This window comes from Rhinopithecus bieti, unplaced genomic scaffold, assembly GCF_001698545.2.
Source record: "Rhinopithecus bieti isolate Rb0 unplaced genomic scaffold, ASM169854v2 scaffold_75502, whole genome shotgun sequence".
NCBI classification, from domain to species: Eukaryota; Metazoa; Chordata; class Mammalia; order Primates; family Cercopithecidae; genus Rhinopithecus; species Rhinopithecus bieti.
Window position 1 is genome coordinate 66,794 of NW_016827875.1, and position 19,012 is coordinate 85,805.

Sequence of the window (19,012 nt, forward strand, 5' to 3'; positions counted from 1 at the left end):
AAAATATATAAATTTTTAATATATAATTTTTAATATATATTATATATAAAGAGAGAGATAAACATACAGGAAGGCCTAGGTTAGATATACTAAAGTGTACAAGTACATGCCAATATAAGCTTATATAATACATTAATTCAGCCACAGTGTGAATGTGTGTATACACATACTAATTTGGTTAGTCTTCTTCTTTTCATTTTCTTGGTTTTCCTAAGAACAGGTATTTTATATGAAATGACACTTTTAATACTAGAGAGACAGAGAGTCTTGTTTAACCAGGTCACTCATTTGTTTAAATATACACTATGTGCTAGGCATTGTACCAGGAACTGAGATAAAGATGATAAACATTGTCCCTGCTCTCATGGAACTTACAGTGAAGCTAGAATAGACAGACTCTAAACAATCGACCACATGTGTATACTCTCTACAAACTCTAAAGTCACCTTCGTGAGAAAATGTTATCAATAAAAAGTACAGAGTGCTATGAGAGTATAGAAAAGGGATCTTAATCTGGGAGGAGTAAGAGTTATAAAGATTGCCTCAAGGAAATGATAGGTAAGCTATCTCCAAAGGGAGGAAAGATGGGAGGTAGCCAAGTGAAAATGAGGGGTAGGTAGATTACCCATGCTAAAGCCCTGTTGGATTACCTGTCGACAAGAAGGAGAAAAGAGGGTAAACAAATTACAATTTAATCAAAATTTACCATGAGCCAGATTATTGATTTTAGTATAATATCTGACAACCTGAGGCTCAGGATAGCTTAACTAATTCATTAAGTCATTCTATGCCCCACACATTTGAAATGCAGAGTTGGATGAAATATGATTGATGTTCTAGGAGAGTTCTGATACAGTTAGATGAAGAAACCTATAAACAAATAAAAGCAACGGAATATATTTGTTATAATTCAGATGTCTAGAAGATGCTATGAGAATACCAAGATGCAAACCACAAGCTTTGTTGAGTGTGCCAAGGAAAATTCACGAAGGAGATATTGCTTGAACTGAGTGCTCAAGGACTAATAAGCCTCCTCTTCTATGCAGGAAAACGTAAGTGCTTTCCAGGTAGAGGCCCTAGCAAATACAAAGTCGTGAGCCTGGGGAAAGAACATGCCCAGCTAGGGAACGGAACGCCTGACTATAGTGAATGTGAGGCACAAGGGAAGTTGAAATTCTGATGATCAAGAGTGAGATGAGACAGAACATCATTCATCGTGTTTAGCAACTTTTATTTCATGTCTAGGAAACAGGGAGCTATTTAAAAATTTAGATAGGGAAATCTTATCCTATTTGTGTTTTCTGAAGACCCCAGAGGTTATTGGTGCTGTGAAGGAGTAACTGGAAGGGGGCTGAGCATGGAGAAAAGTCGAACCAATGGAATGGTATTGGGGAATGAGGGCCATCTCTGCCAGCCAGAGAAGAGCAGAGGTAGTATTTTGAATAATGTAGAATTAAAGGTAAATAGTAACAGTAGAAGGAGGAGAAACAATATGAGTGGTTTAGAAATCTTTTATTGTTTCTCCAAATGACAGTACAACTACCAAAAACCAACGTGACACACAGTAAAAAACAAAAGTACAATTTTAATATAGTGAATGTGATACACGTATAATTCCTCATTTTAAAAAAATGGTCAAAACCTTTAAAAGATCCACAATAGACATCTAAAAATCTTAGCAATGCTATATATTTTTTGAAGACTAAATGATGAATTTATATTCAAATTGTTCAAATTTGTTTTCAAAACTTTCAGAGCACAGATCATTGTTAATTTTGCTTTTATTTAAAAAAAAAAAGAGAATACATTTCTATGTAAATTAGCAATCAGGAATTTATCTGCTTTGGGGCTTCTTCATCTATCTAAAGTGTATATTTAGTGACCAGAATTATAGTCATCCTATAGTGAATAAATAGCATACAAAATCAAAGTTTAATGAGTAAATCATGACATTATGCCATACTAAGAAGACATCAAATGTCTAAAATTATAGGAAGAGAATATGTTAGCCCTTACAGAACTTAAATTTTTAGAAATTCTGAATAAGGAAATATATTCTGCACAGATAATGGTATGACACACTCAGCGTTCTAATACAATACAACTTAAATAGCATCCTAGGGTAAAGAGTAACATATTCCCCAAGAAACAGAGCTAAAATATTTCCTATTATATGAAAAGAGTAAGTGTGGACAACAGGATACCTCCCTCAGCCGCATACTAATAAAACATTTCCATATGAAATCCACAGCCTTTTCGGTAAGACCTTAAGGAATATGACAGAAATACAATAGTTATCTTAAATTCAATATTCATTGAAAAACTAATAACCAGTGATTCTTTGCTTACAATATGGTCAGTTGCCAAAGAGTTCAACAACTTATCAGGTAAAATAACAGTAAATAGCAGAAATACTATGCTAAACACTTCATTAGCTGAGCTGTAAACTTCAGGGACAAGCGTAGGCTTTCCCCACACTCTTCAAAGTAGGGAATCCATGTAGAAAATGGACTGTTGGAAAACACCAATCCTTTCTTCTTATCCTCACTGGGTCCAGGGATCTCCAGAAAACTGCTCCGCTGAAGAACGGGCAATTTTACGATGTATGGTCCTTTCTCTTACTCAGTTTTTCTTGTTTTCCACTGTTGAGAAAAGAGTTATATTAGTATAATCAATTCCCATACTCCTGTCTACTACATTTGGTTTTCAAAAGTGTTTGATGGGGAAAAAAATCAGTAAAAGCAAAGAGCCCACAAAAAATAGATGTCAGTAATGAGCTCTGTGTAATTGTTCAGGCATGTAAGATTGGTGATAAAGGTCTCCCCAGAACATTCCAGCAAAAAAAAGTTTCCCTATTCTTCTTAACAACCTTATAATTCTAAGCATGCTCTAAATCCTACAGAGAGAATAAGGACATTGTGAAGTATATGCCTTCCAGAGAAGATATTAAAATACCCCAAAGATCAAAGGGACAAATACCTGTCCAAAATTTTCTGGATGCTTCTCTTTAGAAAAGGGGCTTCCGGGTCCAGACAAACTTGCTTTCCATTCTTCAGGGAGGCTCTGAAGTAAAGAAAAAGAGGATGCAATCATGAGCCACAAAGGTTGACGATCCAGGCTGGAGGACTTGCCTAAGTCACAGTAGACACAGCAACACAGGAGAACTTACATCACTTCCACCTTGGAGCACTGCGGGCCTACGGGGAACACCTGCAGTTTACCGATCATTTTGGGGTTTACTCTCGGCGTAAAATGTAAACAAGTGCAACGCAGCTCTGTCAGCACAGCAGAGACGGGACCAGCTGGGGAAGAAAGAAAGACATTTTTATAGGGCAGGTTGCTGGAAGAGTTTCCTGGAACGCAGCGGCCCGCAAAGGCTGGGATGCACCGCTGTGCCCGAGTGCGTCCCCAATGCCAGGCGCTCTCACCGCTGACGAGGGGCCCCGGTGGCGTCAGCAGCAGCAGCAGCGCTAGCAGAGCGCACAAGGAGCCCGAAGGACCTGGGACACGGGCCGCGCGGCTGGACTGGAGGCTCATAGTTGTCAAGAGAGCGCTGTGAATGGTCGCGGGTTCCTGAGTTGGGTGGAGGCGCGGAGATTGGAGGATACAGAGCACTTTGGTTTCCTCGTGCCTTCTGCACTCCTTTTATCTGCATTCACCCCTCCCTACTGGCAGGAAACTCAGGCTTTGGGATGCTGGGGAAATTCCCTGAACTCAGGGGGCAGTGTGGAAAGAAGGGGTTGATGGAGGGGGGCCGGAGGATGGGAACTGGTGAGGTGGGTGACTGGGAGGAGCTGCCTGCGGCCCTAACCGGGGGGACATTGTAGCCCCGCCCCGCGGTGGAGAGAGGTGTGGCTCCAGCCAGAAGAGAGCAGCGATTCAGCAGGGCCTCATCCCCTGGGTCTGAGGGGATTAGGAAGGCTGGCTTCTCTGAGGCAGGCAGCTGTCTGGGAGATGCTCCTCGTCTCCAATTAGAGAGAAAAGTTGGAACCAAAGTAGCGGGAGCTTTGACTTGAGAAAAATTTCTGAAAGCCAATCCTTTCTAATTATTATTACTATTATTATTATTATTCAGGAAATGTTATTCATTATTATTGCCCTAAACTGAAAGTCCCTCCTCTTCTTGCAGGCAGGTCATTTTAGGTTTCTTGAATGACTTTTTGATTCTCTGGATTTCAGCCAGCTTTAGAAGTCAAGATAACGTGACTAAAGAGGCTCTATCCCCAACTGAAGTCAGTTGCCTGAATTGGACCCAAAGTGAAATCCGTTTAATAGAAATTGTATACTTGTAGCTTAGCAAGTATATGTGTGTTGAGGCAGTTTGATAAACAAAAATATCTTCAAAAATCACCCAGCAAATTGCCGTGGAAGATACCTTGCTGTTGGCAGTTGCTATGCTATTGAATTGGAAGAGGTTTTGGTCTTATTGGGGATGAGGTGTAGTATGGTGAGCATAGACTAAAGCTTGCCAGGGAGCCCGGGCCTGCCCCAGCTCTGGTCCCACCCCCAGTTGTGTATTTAACACCATTTGGAGACGCCTTGGGAGGCTGATGAGTTTGAGGGGCTCATGTGAAAGCCTCTTCTAGAGATTTACATCAATTTGGCAGCATAATAGCACCCAGTCTCTTTTTCCCAAACAACTTCACGGGGGAAGGAATTCTCCCCACAGGCTTCTGGAACCACCTAGTTTCATGATTACTGGTGACCAAGGCTGCTTCCGCAGACCTGCTCTAGTCCCCAGTGAGCCCTGCACTGCCACCTGAAACTGAAGGGTGAAGTAGCTTCCAGCTTCTCCCTCTCTCCTTCTTTGTTATCTGTGGAGGAGTTAAAGTACTGAAGGTTTAAGGGTCTTCCACTGTCTTGCTCCATGGCAGGCATGAGTACGGCACTGGAATGGCACATAGACTTTCTTTTACAGAAGTCTAACTACATCCTTTTCTGGCTGGTTCTGAAGAACGTTGTCCTCAGGGCAGGCCAGCAAAGGTAATCAGTAAACATGATGGCGTTGAGAAACCAGTCATGACACACAACTCTTTTGCTTGTCCCTTGTGACACTGGGGAATTTTATTAGCTTCCTCTCCTGTCACCTCCATTGGTGAGCAAGAAAGAGGTGTCATAGACCTTTACAATTTTTATTCTGGAAGGAAACAAGAAATTCATTGGCTGAGGAAGCCTGGGTGGTTTGGCCCTCACTTTGTGGGAAACTAAATGAGAAGTCCTCACAGCTTCCTGACACCATCAGCATCATACCTGACTCAGCAAATGGAATTCTTCATTTTTCTGGGGAGTGGTGATCTGTAGAAAACAGCCCGCAGATTTAGTATATTGACATTTTAAAGATTAGAATGTATCTAAAGACAAAAGATAAGTCTTGCTGAAATGGCTAAGACAAAACTTCAAAAATGTGACTAAGATCCTAGGCAATTACAACTTAACCACAGGGAATAAACCACAGTATAAGGTTTTGTTTAAAAAAAAAAGTTTAGTGATGACATAGGTTATTGACTTTTAAACTCTCTTTCCCTGTCTGTATGTGGGTTAGTTCTGAATAAGCTGCTTTAACCATAAATGAACATATGAATTTGTTTTTGGCACCAAATGGTAAAATCAGAGAGGAATCATGAGACAAGATTGCCAGTTCCTCCTGATGGTCTTGTAAGTGTACATGCCTCACCTGCTTTGCACTCTGAATCAATTCATAAAGGATTATTTATAGAATGTAAGAAGAAAAAATATTTCTGCAGTTGATAAGCAAGTAATAGGAAGTCCCCCCCAATAGAAGTGGGTTGTTGGGTTACCTAACCTAATCAGGAAGCAATGTGTCACTTAACCTGGCTTCCCATGAAAATCAGCCTGGGTCATTGTCCATGTCTGACTCCTATCTAGGCATCCTCTGATCTAGGAGGGAACATGAATGATGCAAAGATCCCCTGAGGTTAAGGTGGAGAGCATGAAGAACTATGACAGACATAGGACTTTAAAAGTCATTGCCCCCTTTTCACTAGTTTAAAGGAAAACCATTTGTCTTACCTGTACTGTGTCCAGCTGGTAGAGAAAAGCTCTGTGTTAGTTTTGTTTCCAACAATAAGAGAACAATTCATCCAATGCCATTTGCATCCTGATGGCCTGAAAATTTTACTGCCTGTCAAAATCAATCCTATTTTAGTCATTGTACCACATAGTAATATAATATGAATGAGAATATTCCAAAGAGTTTGTGGCTTTCAAAACACTTTTATGCTCATTATTTCTTGAGCTTCACATTTATTCTTTGAGGCTGATTTAAAAAAAAAAAAATCTCTTTCCCAGAGAATGAGTTAAGTAGTAGAAAATCCACAATTGGCAGTTAAACACCAGAGAACCTGTCCCAGTGATTTCTAACGGTTTCCAGATTACAAACCACTTTCTTCACAGTTGCTAGCAAACACCTCCCAGTGGCTTTCCACAATCCGGGTAACCACTTTATTATATTTCCCAGCAACCACATTTTAAGCTATTGAGAACCTCAATCCATTCACTTCTATATTTGGGACCACAGTAATATCAAGGGTCCAAGAGACTTCCAACATATTCAACCTGAAACCCTTTTCTATATCCCTCACTTTCTTCAGGGCAAATTCAAAGTCTTGTCTTTGAAAAGGCTTATTCTGACAAAGCCAAAATAGAGTATGCCTTCCACCTTTGCTCTTTGAACATCTAGTGTACTTACAATAACCACTGCATGAGGCAGAGTTTAATTACTCCTTGATTTTACTTTTATCTCCTTCGAGTCAACTATAACCTCCTTAAAATCAGTGATGTCTTACATTTCTCACACAACCTCACATAATTTCTTAGTTCAACAGCAAACAGTCTGTGAGTACTTGATGATGGATAATGATAACAATTTTTTAATTTTACAGTGTTCTTTACCTTACATTACAAGAAAATCTTAAAGAGAAAAGAATGGGGCTGTTTACTGCCATTAAGTCCTCTATTTTTTTAAACTTTACAATTTTGAATTGGCTGCCTCCTATGTGGGAAATTATTTCTGGGTTATTCTTAGGGAAACTTAGAATGATATCAATGATATTTTCTGTCTTTGAATTCGACCTATTCAAAAGAATGTTCAGAATCTAGCAAGGCACTTGATATTAAAAGAAAAATGTATATGCAACTGATGTATCAACCAAATTACATAGTTTCTGTGACATAGAGATTGTTGGAGATAAATGACAATGGAAAAATCGGATTACATTATATTGCATTGAATGTTAATGGTTTGTGTATGTCATTCTAAATTGACTTTTTCTAACAAACTAGAGAAGCCTTTAATTATATGATGTAGTATTTGGCTTAGGTTAGGCATTTTCAAATGTTCTTTCTAAGATTTTATTTTTTATATTCACCATTCTTTGTATTACCTTTAAGAAATGCTATATATTTGCAATAATTAAGGATGTGGACACGTTATTATCAGGTTAAACATATCAAGTGTATCAGTACAAGGAAGGCAATAAGAGTTTAAGTGGAGGATAGAGTTACTTGCATGCATGCAAAGAAAAAAGAAAAAACACCAGTAACTCTTGAGTTTACTTTGCAATGTGAATGCAGTCTGTCTCTTTCTAAATTGAGCTGGTAGTCCAGTGAAGAAGTAGCGTCATCCAGGGAATAACTTTGTTCCAGGGTTGCTTCACCTTTGCTTTGAAATGCCAGGAATATTTTTCTTCCTTTTGCCAGTGATCTAATTTTCCTTGCTGCTCATTTCAGATTATATCTGTTTGAGGACTAAATCAGTGAACCTTGACTTAATCCGTACTGAGCTAGATTTCAAGTAATCATAGCTGGGTTTCTCTTTCCTAAGTCCAGTGTGGATGGGGCAGCTAGTTATCTGTTGTCCAACTGTGCAAACGTTAGAAAAGTTTTTGCTGACAACAAGAGATGTTACATAGGATAAAAAAAAGATAAGAATTAAAGTTTTAAGTGTTTCTAAAAGTCTTAAGATCTTCAGAAACAGGAAGTCTTCATTATTTTCTCCAAAAATTTCTTCTGGGCTAAGCAAAGATATACATATATAAAACTTTATATTTATATATATGTATATTTATACATATATTTATATATATATATTTATTATACTTTAAGTCCTAATTTAAGTTCTAGGGTACATGTGCACAATGTGCAGGTTTGTTTTATATATATATGGGCCATGTTGGTGTGCTGCACCCATTAACTCGTCATTTACATTAGGTATATCTCCTAAAGCTATCCCTCCCCCCAACCCCCACCCCACAACAGACACATGCACACGTATGTTTATTGCAGCACTATTCACAATAACAAAGACTTGGAACCAACCCAAATGCCCATCAATGACAGGTTGGATTAAGAAAATGTGGACATATACACCAAGGAATACTATGCAGCCATAAAAAAGGATGAGTTCATGTCCTTTGTAGGGACATGGATGAAGCTGGAAACCATCATTCTCAGCAAACTATCTCAAGGACAGAAAACCAAACACCACATGTTCTCACTCATAGGTAGGAACTGAACAATGAGATCACTTGGACACAGGAAGGGGAACATATTTTTTTTTTAATGTTAGATATTTTAAATAACTTTGAGAAGGCATTTCTATACTACAAAAGTCCTTTATGTAAATTAGATTTCGAATTTCTGTGCTAAATAGTGCTTGTTTGATAATAATTTCTGATCACCATTACCTTCATACGTTGTATTTTTCAGCAGATATTGTCTTCTGTATTACTTCATAATATATTTAATTCTCATTTAATATATAGTAGAACCTCAACATTGCCGTTTTAATAGGAATAATTGTAGTGTATTTGTATATGTGTGATTTTTGTACTTCCTAGACATTCAAATCGTCTTTTTCCTTCCTTGTCACTGTTTGAAAAAATAGCTAAGATGCAACATTTGACAAGTATCCAAGACAATGTTCATAAACTTAAAGGACAAACACACAGGCATACCACCACTACCACCAGCGCCATCACCACATTGACAAAACGAAGATCAAAAGAGAAAAATAAGAAAAATATATATCTTAGAGTTGATTTTTTTGCCACTCATTTATTCAATCTGATTATGAATTTCCAGTGAATAACAATTTCATGCATATTTTAAATGTTGTTTTTCAGTATAAGAATTGGGAATTAGGAAATTGCTCACACTGACATAAAAGGTGTTGCAATGCCAAGCCAAAAGTCACAAAATCCTAGAAATTCTGGCTAATGTTGGACTATGAGTTTCTTACTAGCCTTTTGGGATTTTAAAGTGTGACTTCCTCTGAAGAGTAAATTGACCAAATTGCTTTAACAAAATGTTTTGCTTTGAATCATTTTGATTTCCAAAAAAATGCAGTATTAGTAAATCAGACTGGAAGTTATTTTCTTTGGAACACAATAGATTTCTGACGTTAGAAACAGTTTTGACTTTTTTTCTCTAATTTGAGTTTGAGACCAGACTGATGAATGCTATGACCAGGGATTATGTCATAGAACAGGAAAATATAGCGGTGGCTCATGTATTAGAAATAGACCACAATGTTGCTATGCACAAGATCGTTCTTTGAAGTAAATGAAAGTTGTGAAAGTTTTATACTGAACTATATCCAGTCAGCTTTCTGTAATGGTTTGAAAAAAATTGCTTAAATTCAGGCATATACAAATTGAAAATCAAAGAATGGAAAGAAAAGCATCGTGCAACCAGTACCATATGAAGTTTAGAGGGGCGTTATAAATATTCAGCAAAATAGACTGCGAGAAAATCAGTATTATCAGAGATACATAAGCACATTTCCTAATGATAAAAGGTCAATTAATAGAAAGGTTATAAATTTGTATATGCTTAGTAAATACGCTTTAAATTACATGAAACAAAACTAACAATTAGAATTTACAGCAGGTACACCTTCAATCACAGTTAGAAATTTTAATACCACTAAGTAACTGATAGAAATAGACAAAAATATCAATTAATGTACAAATGATTTGAATAACACTTGACCTACTTCAAAAACAACATGACAATTATTTCTAGTCTCAGTATTTCAACTCTATTTTATGTTAATGGTTATAGGCAGTGAAGTAAGTTTTAAAAGAAATAAAGACATAAAATGAAAAGGAAGAAATAAAACTGTCCTTATTTGCAGATAAAATTATCATTAATACAAGAAACTAAAATAAATTATAAAATATCCTGAACCAATAAGTGAATTTAGTAAAATTTCAAGAAACAAAGACAATATGTAATAGTCTATTTTATTTCTATGTTATACCAGCAAAATATTTGAAAATAGAATTTTTAAAATACCATTTACCAAAGCATCAGAAATATAAAACACTTACAAATAAATTGAACAAAAGATGAACAAGAATTATATAATGTATATCACAAGACTGCAAAAAAAGATAAAAAGACCTAAGTAAATAACAAAGTATCAATACCATGTTTATAAGTTAAAAAACTCAAAATTGCTAAGCTGATAATTCTCCCCAAGTCAGTATGTACATTTGATGCAATGTTAAATAAAAATCCCATTAGGCTGTTTTTGAGAAATCGATACATTGCTTATACCATTTATATGAATAAGCAAAGACTTATAGTAGCTCAGACAATTATGAAAATGAAGAACAAATAGAAACCACACTATCTGATTTCAAGGCATAATACAAAACACATTAACAAGGACACTTGGAGTAAGGAGAGACAGACAGACCCATGAAACCAATTAAGTACAGGAATAGATACAGATATGTCATCAGTTGAATTTTCATAATGGTTCCTAGGAAATTCAATGAATATTAATATTTTGAGAGGAAAATTTTTTTTTTTTCTGAGCAGTAGGTCTCAACAGTGGGCTCAAAATATTCAATAAGCCACGCAGTAAATAGTTGTCGAAAGAGTTTTACCATTTCATACTCCCACCCACAAAGGAAGTGTGCCCTGACTACTCCATATCCTCATCATCGCTCTTTTTAAAATTGTAGCTACTGGTAGGCATTTAGTAGTATCCCATTAGGCTTTTAATTATTATTTCACGATTGCTAATGATGCTGAACACCTTTCAAGATGCCTGTTTGCCATTTGTAAATCTCCCCTTGTAAAGTGTATTTTCAATTATTTTGCTCATTGAGAATGCACACGGTTATGTAAGAATTTTGATGGAGATGTACAAAGAGATTAATATTGCCTTTATGCCTGTGAACACAAAATCTATTCTGCAGCCCATGGATCAAAAAGTAATTTTGACATTCAAATAGTATTATTTAAGAAATACATTTTGTAAGACTGTAGCTGCCAGAGATAGTGATTCCTTTGATGGATCTGGGCAAAATAAATTGAAAATTTTTTGGTAAGGATTTATCATTCTAAATACTGTTAACATTTGTGATTCATAGAAGGAAGTCAAAATGTCAACATTAACAGGAGTCTGGAAGAAGTTGATTTCAACCTTCATGGATAGCTTTGAGAAGTTCAATACTTCAGTGGAGGAAATAACTGCAGATGTGGTGGAAATAGTTAGAAGTGAAGCCTAAAGATGTGACTGAATGCTACAATCTCATCATAAAACTTGAAGAAATGAGGAATTACTTCTTATGGATGAACAAAGAAAGTGGTTTATTGAAATGGAATCTACTCCTGGTGAAAATGCTGTGATGATTGTTGAACTGATAACAAAGGATATAGAGTATTACATCATAAATTTTGTTGATAAAGCAACATCAGGAATTGAGAGGATTGACTCCAATTTTGGAAGAGGTTCTACTGTGGATAAAATGCTGCCCAACAGCATCACATGCTATAGAGGAATCTTTTGTGAAAGGAAGAGTCAATCAGTGCCACAAATCTCATTGCTGACTTCTTTAAAGAAATTGCCCCAGTCACCTTAACCATCAGCAGCCACCTCCCTGATCAGTCAGCAGCCATCAACATTGACGCATGACCCTCCACCAGCAAAAATATTATGACTTGGTGAAGGCTCAAATAAGTGTTAGCAGTTTTTAGCAATAAAGTATTTTAAAGTTAAGGTATTCATATTTTTTAGACACAATGCCATGGCACACTTAATAGACTACATTATCATGTAAACACAACTTTTATATGCACAGGGAAACTAAAAAATTTTGTGACTCACTTTATTTTGATATTCATTTTCTTGCAGTGGTCTGGAACCAAACCCACAATATATCTGTGATATTGCTGTAAATAAGTAGGGCCTTGAAAAATGGATTGTCCATGTGTCATATTTTGGAAAAAAAAGTTGAGCAAGATTTAAAGAAATAGACAGTTATGATTACTTCTTCATCCTCAATGGGTGACACGCTGAATGCTGCTAAGGGTGGATATTCAATGGTGGCAACAAGAAAGCATTATAATTTTAGTGCTCCTTTAAATGGAAGTGGATTATTTGCTAGTTTTAGGTTAGGTGCTATGTGGCACTGTGGGAGTAACACGTTGATAGAATATGCTGACTCTGCTGCTGTGAGTAAGCAGGAGGAAAACACATTAGTTAGTGTTTCAAAATATGATCCTGTTATGTAAGCCTGTCCCAAAATTACAATAGCTGGCTCCAACAATCCATCAACTTTGATTCCAGTATTGACAACGTGTTTCACAAAGTTTAGTTAAATCATTTTTTGTTTTATATTCAATTGGCAGTCTCACATTCGCATTTGATATCTTCTGCCATTTTGGGCCAATCAGTCAATCTAACCTGGACTCACATTAGTTTTCTGGGGCAAAATTAGTTCTGGTTTATCTATATAAGATTTTGGGTTTTTTTCCTGGAATAACTCAGTTTTTACCCTTCTGAAGTGCTTTTCTATTGCTCTCTCCTATCGTCTGTTATGGTTCAGATTCTTTCACTGTGAGTTTCCGTAAGAACGTTCTTTAATGAAAAACTTCTGCATCCTTTTTGCCATCATATGATTTATAGTACAGTATGAAGTTACCGTTAGTAGATCTGCCAACTCCCTGTTCCTCCAACTGTCTTTTGCTAGATTCTGGTAAAGGCACAGGTAAGAGAGGAAGTCATTAGTTCATACTTGCAGAGTGCTGGGGACATGTTCTCTCAGATTACATATGTGATTACTTTCCTCAGCACAAGAAATTCTGGCATTTTGAAATATGAAATGTTACATTTTTTAAAATCTATAAACTCTCATTCTTCTTATCCTGATATAAGAAATTTTCGAAGTCTCAAAATTGATATTAGGATGTAAACTAAAAAAAAAAAAAAAACTCTAGAATCAACCAATGTCAACACAGGATCTTTAATCAAGTAGGTACCAAAACCTTAAATCACATGCCTCCTTGTACCTTGCCTAGGAAGTATGAGAAGTCGAAAGGACTCTGTCTAATTGAAAAGCAAATTCTGAAATAAGAGACTCAGAGTAGCTAAAACAATCTTTAAAAAGGAGTAATTTAAAAGACTCATACTTATCAATTTCAAAATTACTACATAGCTACAACAATCAAGGCTGTGTAGTACTGGCATATGGTAGACAATATATACCAATGCAAGAGAATTGAGAGTCCAGAAATAAAACCATAAATTTTTGATCAGTTGGTGTTCAACAAGGGTGCCAAGATAAATAAATGGGAGAAAGAACAGTCTTTTAAATAAGCAATGCTTGACAATCATATAGCAATATACAAAAGAGTGAAGTTGGACAACTACTTCACACCATACACAAAATTGGACTCAAAATACATCAGCAACCTAAATGTAAGTGCTAAAACTATAAAACTCTTAGGAAAAAAGATAGGCTTTGATCTTTGTGATCTTGTATTGGGTAATTATTTCTTAGATATGACACCAACAACCAAATATAAAACAAAATGGACTTCATTAAAATTTTAAAAAGTTGTGTATCAAAGGACGTTAACAAGAAAGTGAGAAGACAGCCCATTAAATGGGAGATAATATTTTCAAATTATATACATGGTAAGCACCTAGTATCCAGAATGTATAAAGAACTCTTATAGTGCAGTAACACAAAGACAAATAACCCTATTAAAATTGGGAAAAATATTAAAATATACATGTCTTCAAAGAAAATATACAGATGACCAAGAAGTATGTGAAAAAATGTTCAACATCAATATTAACTAATGTATTCTTCATTGTGCTTAAGGAAATACAAATCAAAACCACAACGAGACAATATAAAGTGTTTCAAGGATGTGGAAAAATTAGAACCCTCATACATTACTGGTGGAAATGTAAATAATGCAGCAGTTTTGGGAAACAGTTAACAATTGCTTAAAATGTTAAACATAGAGCTTCTATATGACCCAGCAATCTCACTTTTAGAAATACAACAAAGAGAATTGAAAATATATATCAATACAAAAACCTATTTATGAAAACTCATAGCAACATTATTTGTAATAGCCAAAAAGTAGGAATAACCAAATGTCCACAACTGATAAATGGATAAGCAGAATGTGGTTTAAGAGTTCTTTATATTATTACAATGGAATATTATCCACATAAACATACTGATTTATGTTACAATATGGATGAGACTTATGCTAATTTCATTAAGCATAAAGAAAACATTATGCAAAGTAAAAGAAGCTAGATACAAAAAGCTATGTTTTGGATGATTCCACTTATATAAAATGTTCAGAATAGGCAAATCAACAGGACAGAAAAACTAGTGGTTGCCAGGGGTTTGGCAAGGGAGGAGTGGGAAGTGACTGCTAATGGGTATGGGTTTAGGGGATGCTTATAATATTCTGGAATTGGATAATAGTGATGATTACACAACTTTGTGAACATTTTTTAAAAACACTAAAGAGAATACTTTAAAAGGGTGAATTTTACAGCATGTGAGTGTAATCTCAATGAAAAAATAATTCCTGGGTGCTGTCCCAGGACCACTACCAAATTAGGATGAGATAGTGAGGTTGTTAGGAATCTGTATTTTAACAAGTTCTCTAGGAGATTTTTCTTTTGCACACTAATGTTTGCAAAGCATTTCTTTAAAGCATTAAAAAAGTCTGTCTGACAAATGCTTAGAATGTTCTTTCTGGCCTGTTTTTCTCGTCAAGCCTTCAGAATATACTTCTGCAGTGCTTCGTAAGTCTATAATATAATAATAATAATGATAATAATAATAAGGTATACCATATCTGTTGTTATGGTTTGCCTCTGTGTCCCTACCCAAATCTCATCTTGAATAGTAATCTCGACATGTGGAGGGAGGGAGGGACCTGGTGGGAGGTGATTGAATAATGGGGTTCCTGGGGTGGGGGTAGTTTCCCCCATGCTGTTCTTGTGATAGTGAGCAAGTTCTCACAAGAGCTGATGATTTTAACTGTGGCATTCTCTCTCTGTTTCTCTCTCCCCACTACTGCTATGTAAGATGTGCCTTGATTCCCCTTTGCTTTCTGCCACAATTTTAAGTTTCCTGAGGGCTTCTAGCCATAGAGAACTGTGAATTAATTAGACTTCTTTTCTTTATAAATTACCCAGTTTGGGGCAATCCTTTATAGCAGTGTGAAAATGGATTAATATATGTATCAAGCAAATTTTTAAGAAGTCATAGAGTCATCCAGATCACAGCACCTCATGCCTCCCAATTTCTTTCTGCTGATTCAATGCCACACAAAGTATTTTATTTTGTCTTGGTCAGCTCTTCTGTTCCCTTCAGCACAAATCTGAACTTTCCCTGGTCTAGTCTTTTCAATTTCTCTCTCTCTCTCTATCTCTCTCGCTCTTTCTCTCTCTCTCCCTCCCTCCCTCCTTCCCTCCCTCTCCTTTCTCCCTCTTCTTCTGCTTCTCTATGTCTCTCTTTATCATTGTCTGATAGAAACTTTCTCAATTCATTTCTGCCTTCCTTGTAGAGAGACTCTTCATTTGCACCTAGTTTTCTCTATTTTCATTTTATTCATTCAAATACCCAATTTCTATTTACTGAGAACCTTCACTGTGCTAAGTGCTCAAGATACATGAAGAACAGAGCAGTACAGGATCTTGTCCTCACGGAACTCTCCTCATTTTTTAGTGGGAGAGGTTAAAATAAAACAGGCGAAGAAACAATATAGAGACTATGGTAGATGCTATGAGTCACAGTAACTTCACCACTTGATCAAAAAGGATCATGGGCTGGGAATGCTTACCTTAGAACAATGGTCACTAAGAAGGTGAAATTTTAAGCTGAGACCGTAAGAATAGAAATGGCACATACCAGCAGTGAGCATAGAAATGAGGGTTCCAGGCAGAACACACAGCAGGACAAAAGTCAGAAGAAGGACGAGTGTGCTATGTTTTCATAACTAAGAGTAGCAGCTGATGGCTGGAACTTAGAAAGAGGGAGAATGACATGAGTGAGATCACAAAGGTCAGCAGGAGCATGGTCATGCAGAAATTTCTAGGCCAAGATGTAGAGTTTGTAACTTATTTTATTTGCAGTAGAAAGCAATTCAAGGATGTTTTGTTACAAGAAGGTATGATCTGTTTTGTTTTGTTTTGTTTTGTTTTTTTAAATCTGACTTCTGTATGGAAATGTAGTAGTGTCAACTTTGGATTAAGAAACTCAAGTTAGGCTGGGCATGGTGGCTCATGCCTGTAATCCCAGCACTTGAGGAAGCCGAGGTGGGCTGATCACCTGAGGTCAGGAGTTTAAGAACAGCTTGGTCAACATGGCAAAACTCCGTCTCTACTAAAAATATAAAAATTAGCCGAGCATGGTGGCATGTGCCTGTAATCCCAGCTACTCAGAAGGCTGAGATGGGAGAATTGCTTGAACCCAGGAGGCGGAGGTTACAGTGAGCTGAGATAGTACCACTGCACTCCAACCTGGGTGACAGAGCAAGACTCCTTCTCAAGAAAGAAAAAGAAAAAGAAAGAAAAACTCAACTTAGAGGGCAACTCCAACAACCTTGGTGAAGGCTAAGCAAACTATCAGAATGGGCCAAGTCTGGTCTGCCCTATGTCTTTGTAAATAAAGCTTTAGTAAAACACAGCTGCAATGATTTGCACACGTTTTACATATGGCTACTTTCACACTGTAATGACGATGTTGAATAATTGTGACAGAAACTGTATATCCTTCAAAATAACAACAACAAAATTACTTTCTGGTCCTTTATGGAAAGTTTGTCAACCCTTGATCTGGATGAAAAATTATGATGGATTGGGCTAGGATGATATCTATTGAGACATAGAGATGATGAAAGAGTCTCTATATATTTCACAGTTACAACCTCTAGGACATATTGATGGGTTTGGATACTGCCAATGGAAGATTCAAGAATGTTTCCTTGTTGTTTGATGGAAATAACTCTGTATGGGGATGCCATTGATTGAGATGTGAAAGAATGGGGAAATACATGTTTACATAGCAGTGGGATAAAAACAATCCTCTTTTAGACATTTAAAATTTTAAATACCTCTGAAATATCCAAGTGAAAATATCATGGAGCAAGTTGTTTATGATTCTAGAACTTAGGGAAGAAGTTTGTGCTGAAGCTATGTGTGTGAGAGACATCACATAAGGAATGACTTATGGAATCCACCTAGAGGGAGAGCTCACATCATGGCCTCAAATGGTGCATTGAGGACCCCAATATTTAGTGATCATCAGTGTCACAGTGTTTTTCCTCGTGTTCAAGTCATTTTCTTCTTCCTGCCTTACCCAACTCATTTTTCATCTTCTACAGCACCTGGCTCAGTCCTTCATATCAATTTTCCCTCAATCTTATAACAGCCCTGCAAAATAAATGCTATTACTTGTATATACATATGAGGAATAAAAGTCCCAGAGAGATTAATCAACTTGTTATAGATACTGTAAATGGTAGTTTCTGGTTCCAAGGCCCATAATCTTTTCACTCTGTAACTTTGCTTCCCAAAGAAACTGCTGATTATCAGTGGGATATCAAGAATAACTTTTGGTTGCTTTGCTGCTCACTCCCTCCTGAGGAGCACCTTGTGCATAAAAACCTCACAGAACTGGATTTCTCCAGGGAGACATTGAAAGAGACTTCCTGCACTTTCTTTGACCCTAACAGCTTGCTAAAGACAATGATATAATCAGTTAAAATAACAAATGACCATTTAAACAGAAAAGAAATGTATTTTTAAAAGACACTCAGAAGCTCACAGAATTTTTAGGAGAACCAGAGAACAAGTCTCAGAGGATGCACATCGAGAACAATGCCCAAATTCATGCAGCAGAATCAGACTGGTGAAGGTAACATAAGCTTTTCCCACAGGTCACAGACACCATGGCTTGCATTGCTGACACTCAACATGCAACACTGGGCAGTGGATGCTTTTATTATAGCTGCTGCAGCAGCTGCTGCTAAAACAAGTTATAGCTGCTGTCACTGCCACTACCTGCTGCTACAGTTACTCATCTAGGTGGGTCTCACCATAGATCACCTTCTTCATTTTGTGAAGAAACCTATCAGGGACTTCTGATACATTTCCCAAAAACACTTATTTAAAGGCATGAGAAACTGCACTGAGCAGAGGTGGTGTTTCCCTTTTCCTCTTCATCTATTAGTACCTGTTGATATCATCTTAATTATAAAACACTAATTTTGTAACAAGCAAACAAATTCATCTTGATTCATATGGAGGTCAAAGCTACTGGTTTTATAACTGGCCTTAAATAGACAATTAAGAGTCTTATAATCAATAGACGTTTACATGCTGTTTTCAGAATTCTTTTGAATTCATGATGTATTTGGATAATGGGATCTTGTAATAACTCTCTTGCTCAATATTTACCAATAGTCCTATTATGCAACAGATGTCCTAATGTCACTAATCTCTAATAAAGCAATTCTCTAAGACTTATTCTAACACTTCCATGAATCACTGATTAATTTAATAATTTGTCTTGTGAATAGCCAACATTCACTCTATGTAGAGAAAGTACAAAAACCTTATCCATGAATGACCCTTCAATATATCCTACTAATATATATTCAATGAAACTTTCCTCAATTAACAGCTATTTGTATTCAACTCATGAGGTCTTCTAAG

General features: G+C 36.6%; 1 protein-coding gene across 1 annotated transcript; it reads right to left on the reverse strand.

The window, feature by feature from the left end:
- Positions 1 to 1,497: 1,497 nt before the first annotated feature.
- On the reverse strand, positions 1,498 to 3,800 carry LOC108523512 (C-X-C motif chemokine 6). The gene is made up of 4 exons (XM_017864154.1): positions 3,429 to 3,800; positions 3,170 to 3,302; positions 2,980 to 3,063; positions 1,498 to 2,642 (listed from the first exon to the last, which is right to left on the reverse strand). The coding sequence occupies exons 1-4, from the start codon at positions 3,535 to 3,537 to the stop codon at positions 2,597 to 2,599; spliced, it is 372 nt and encodes a 123-aa protein (XP_017719643.1). The 5' UTR covers positions 3,538 to 3,800; the 3' UTR covers positions 1,498 to 2,596.
- Between the last annotated feature and the right edge of the window lie 15,212 nt (positions 3,801 to 19,012).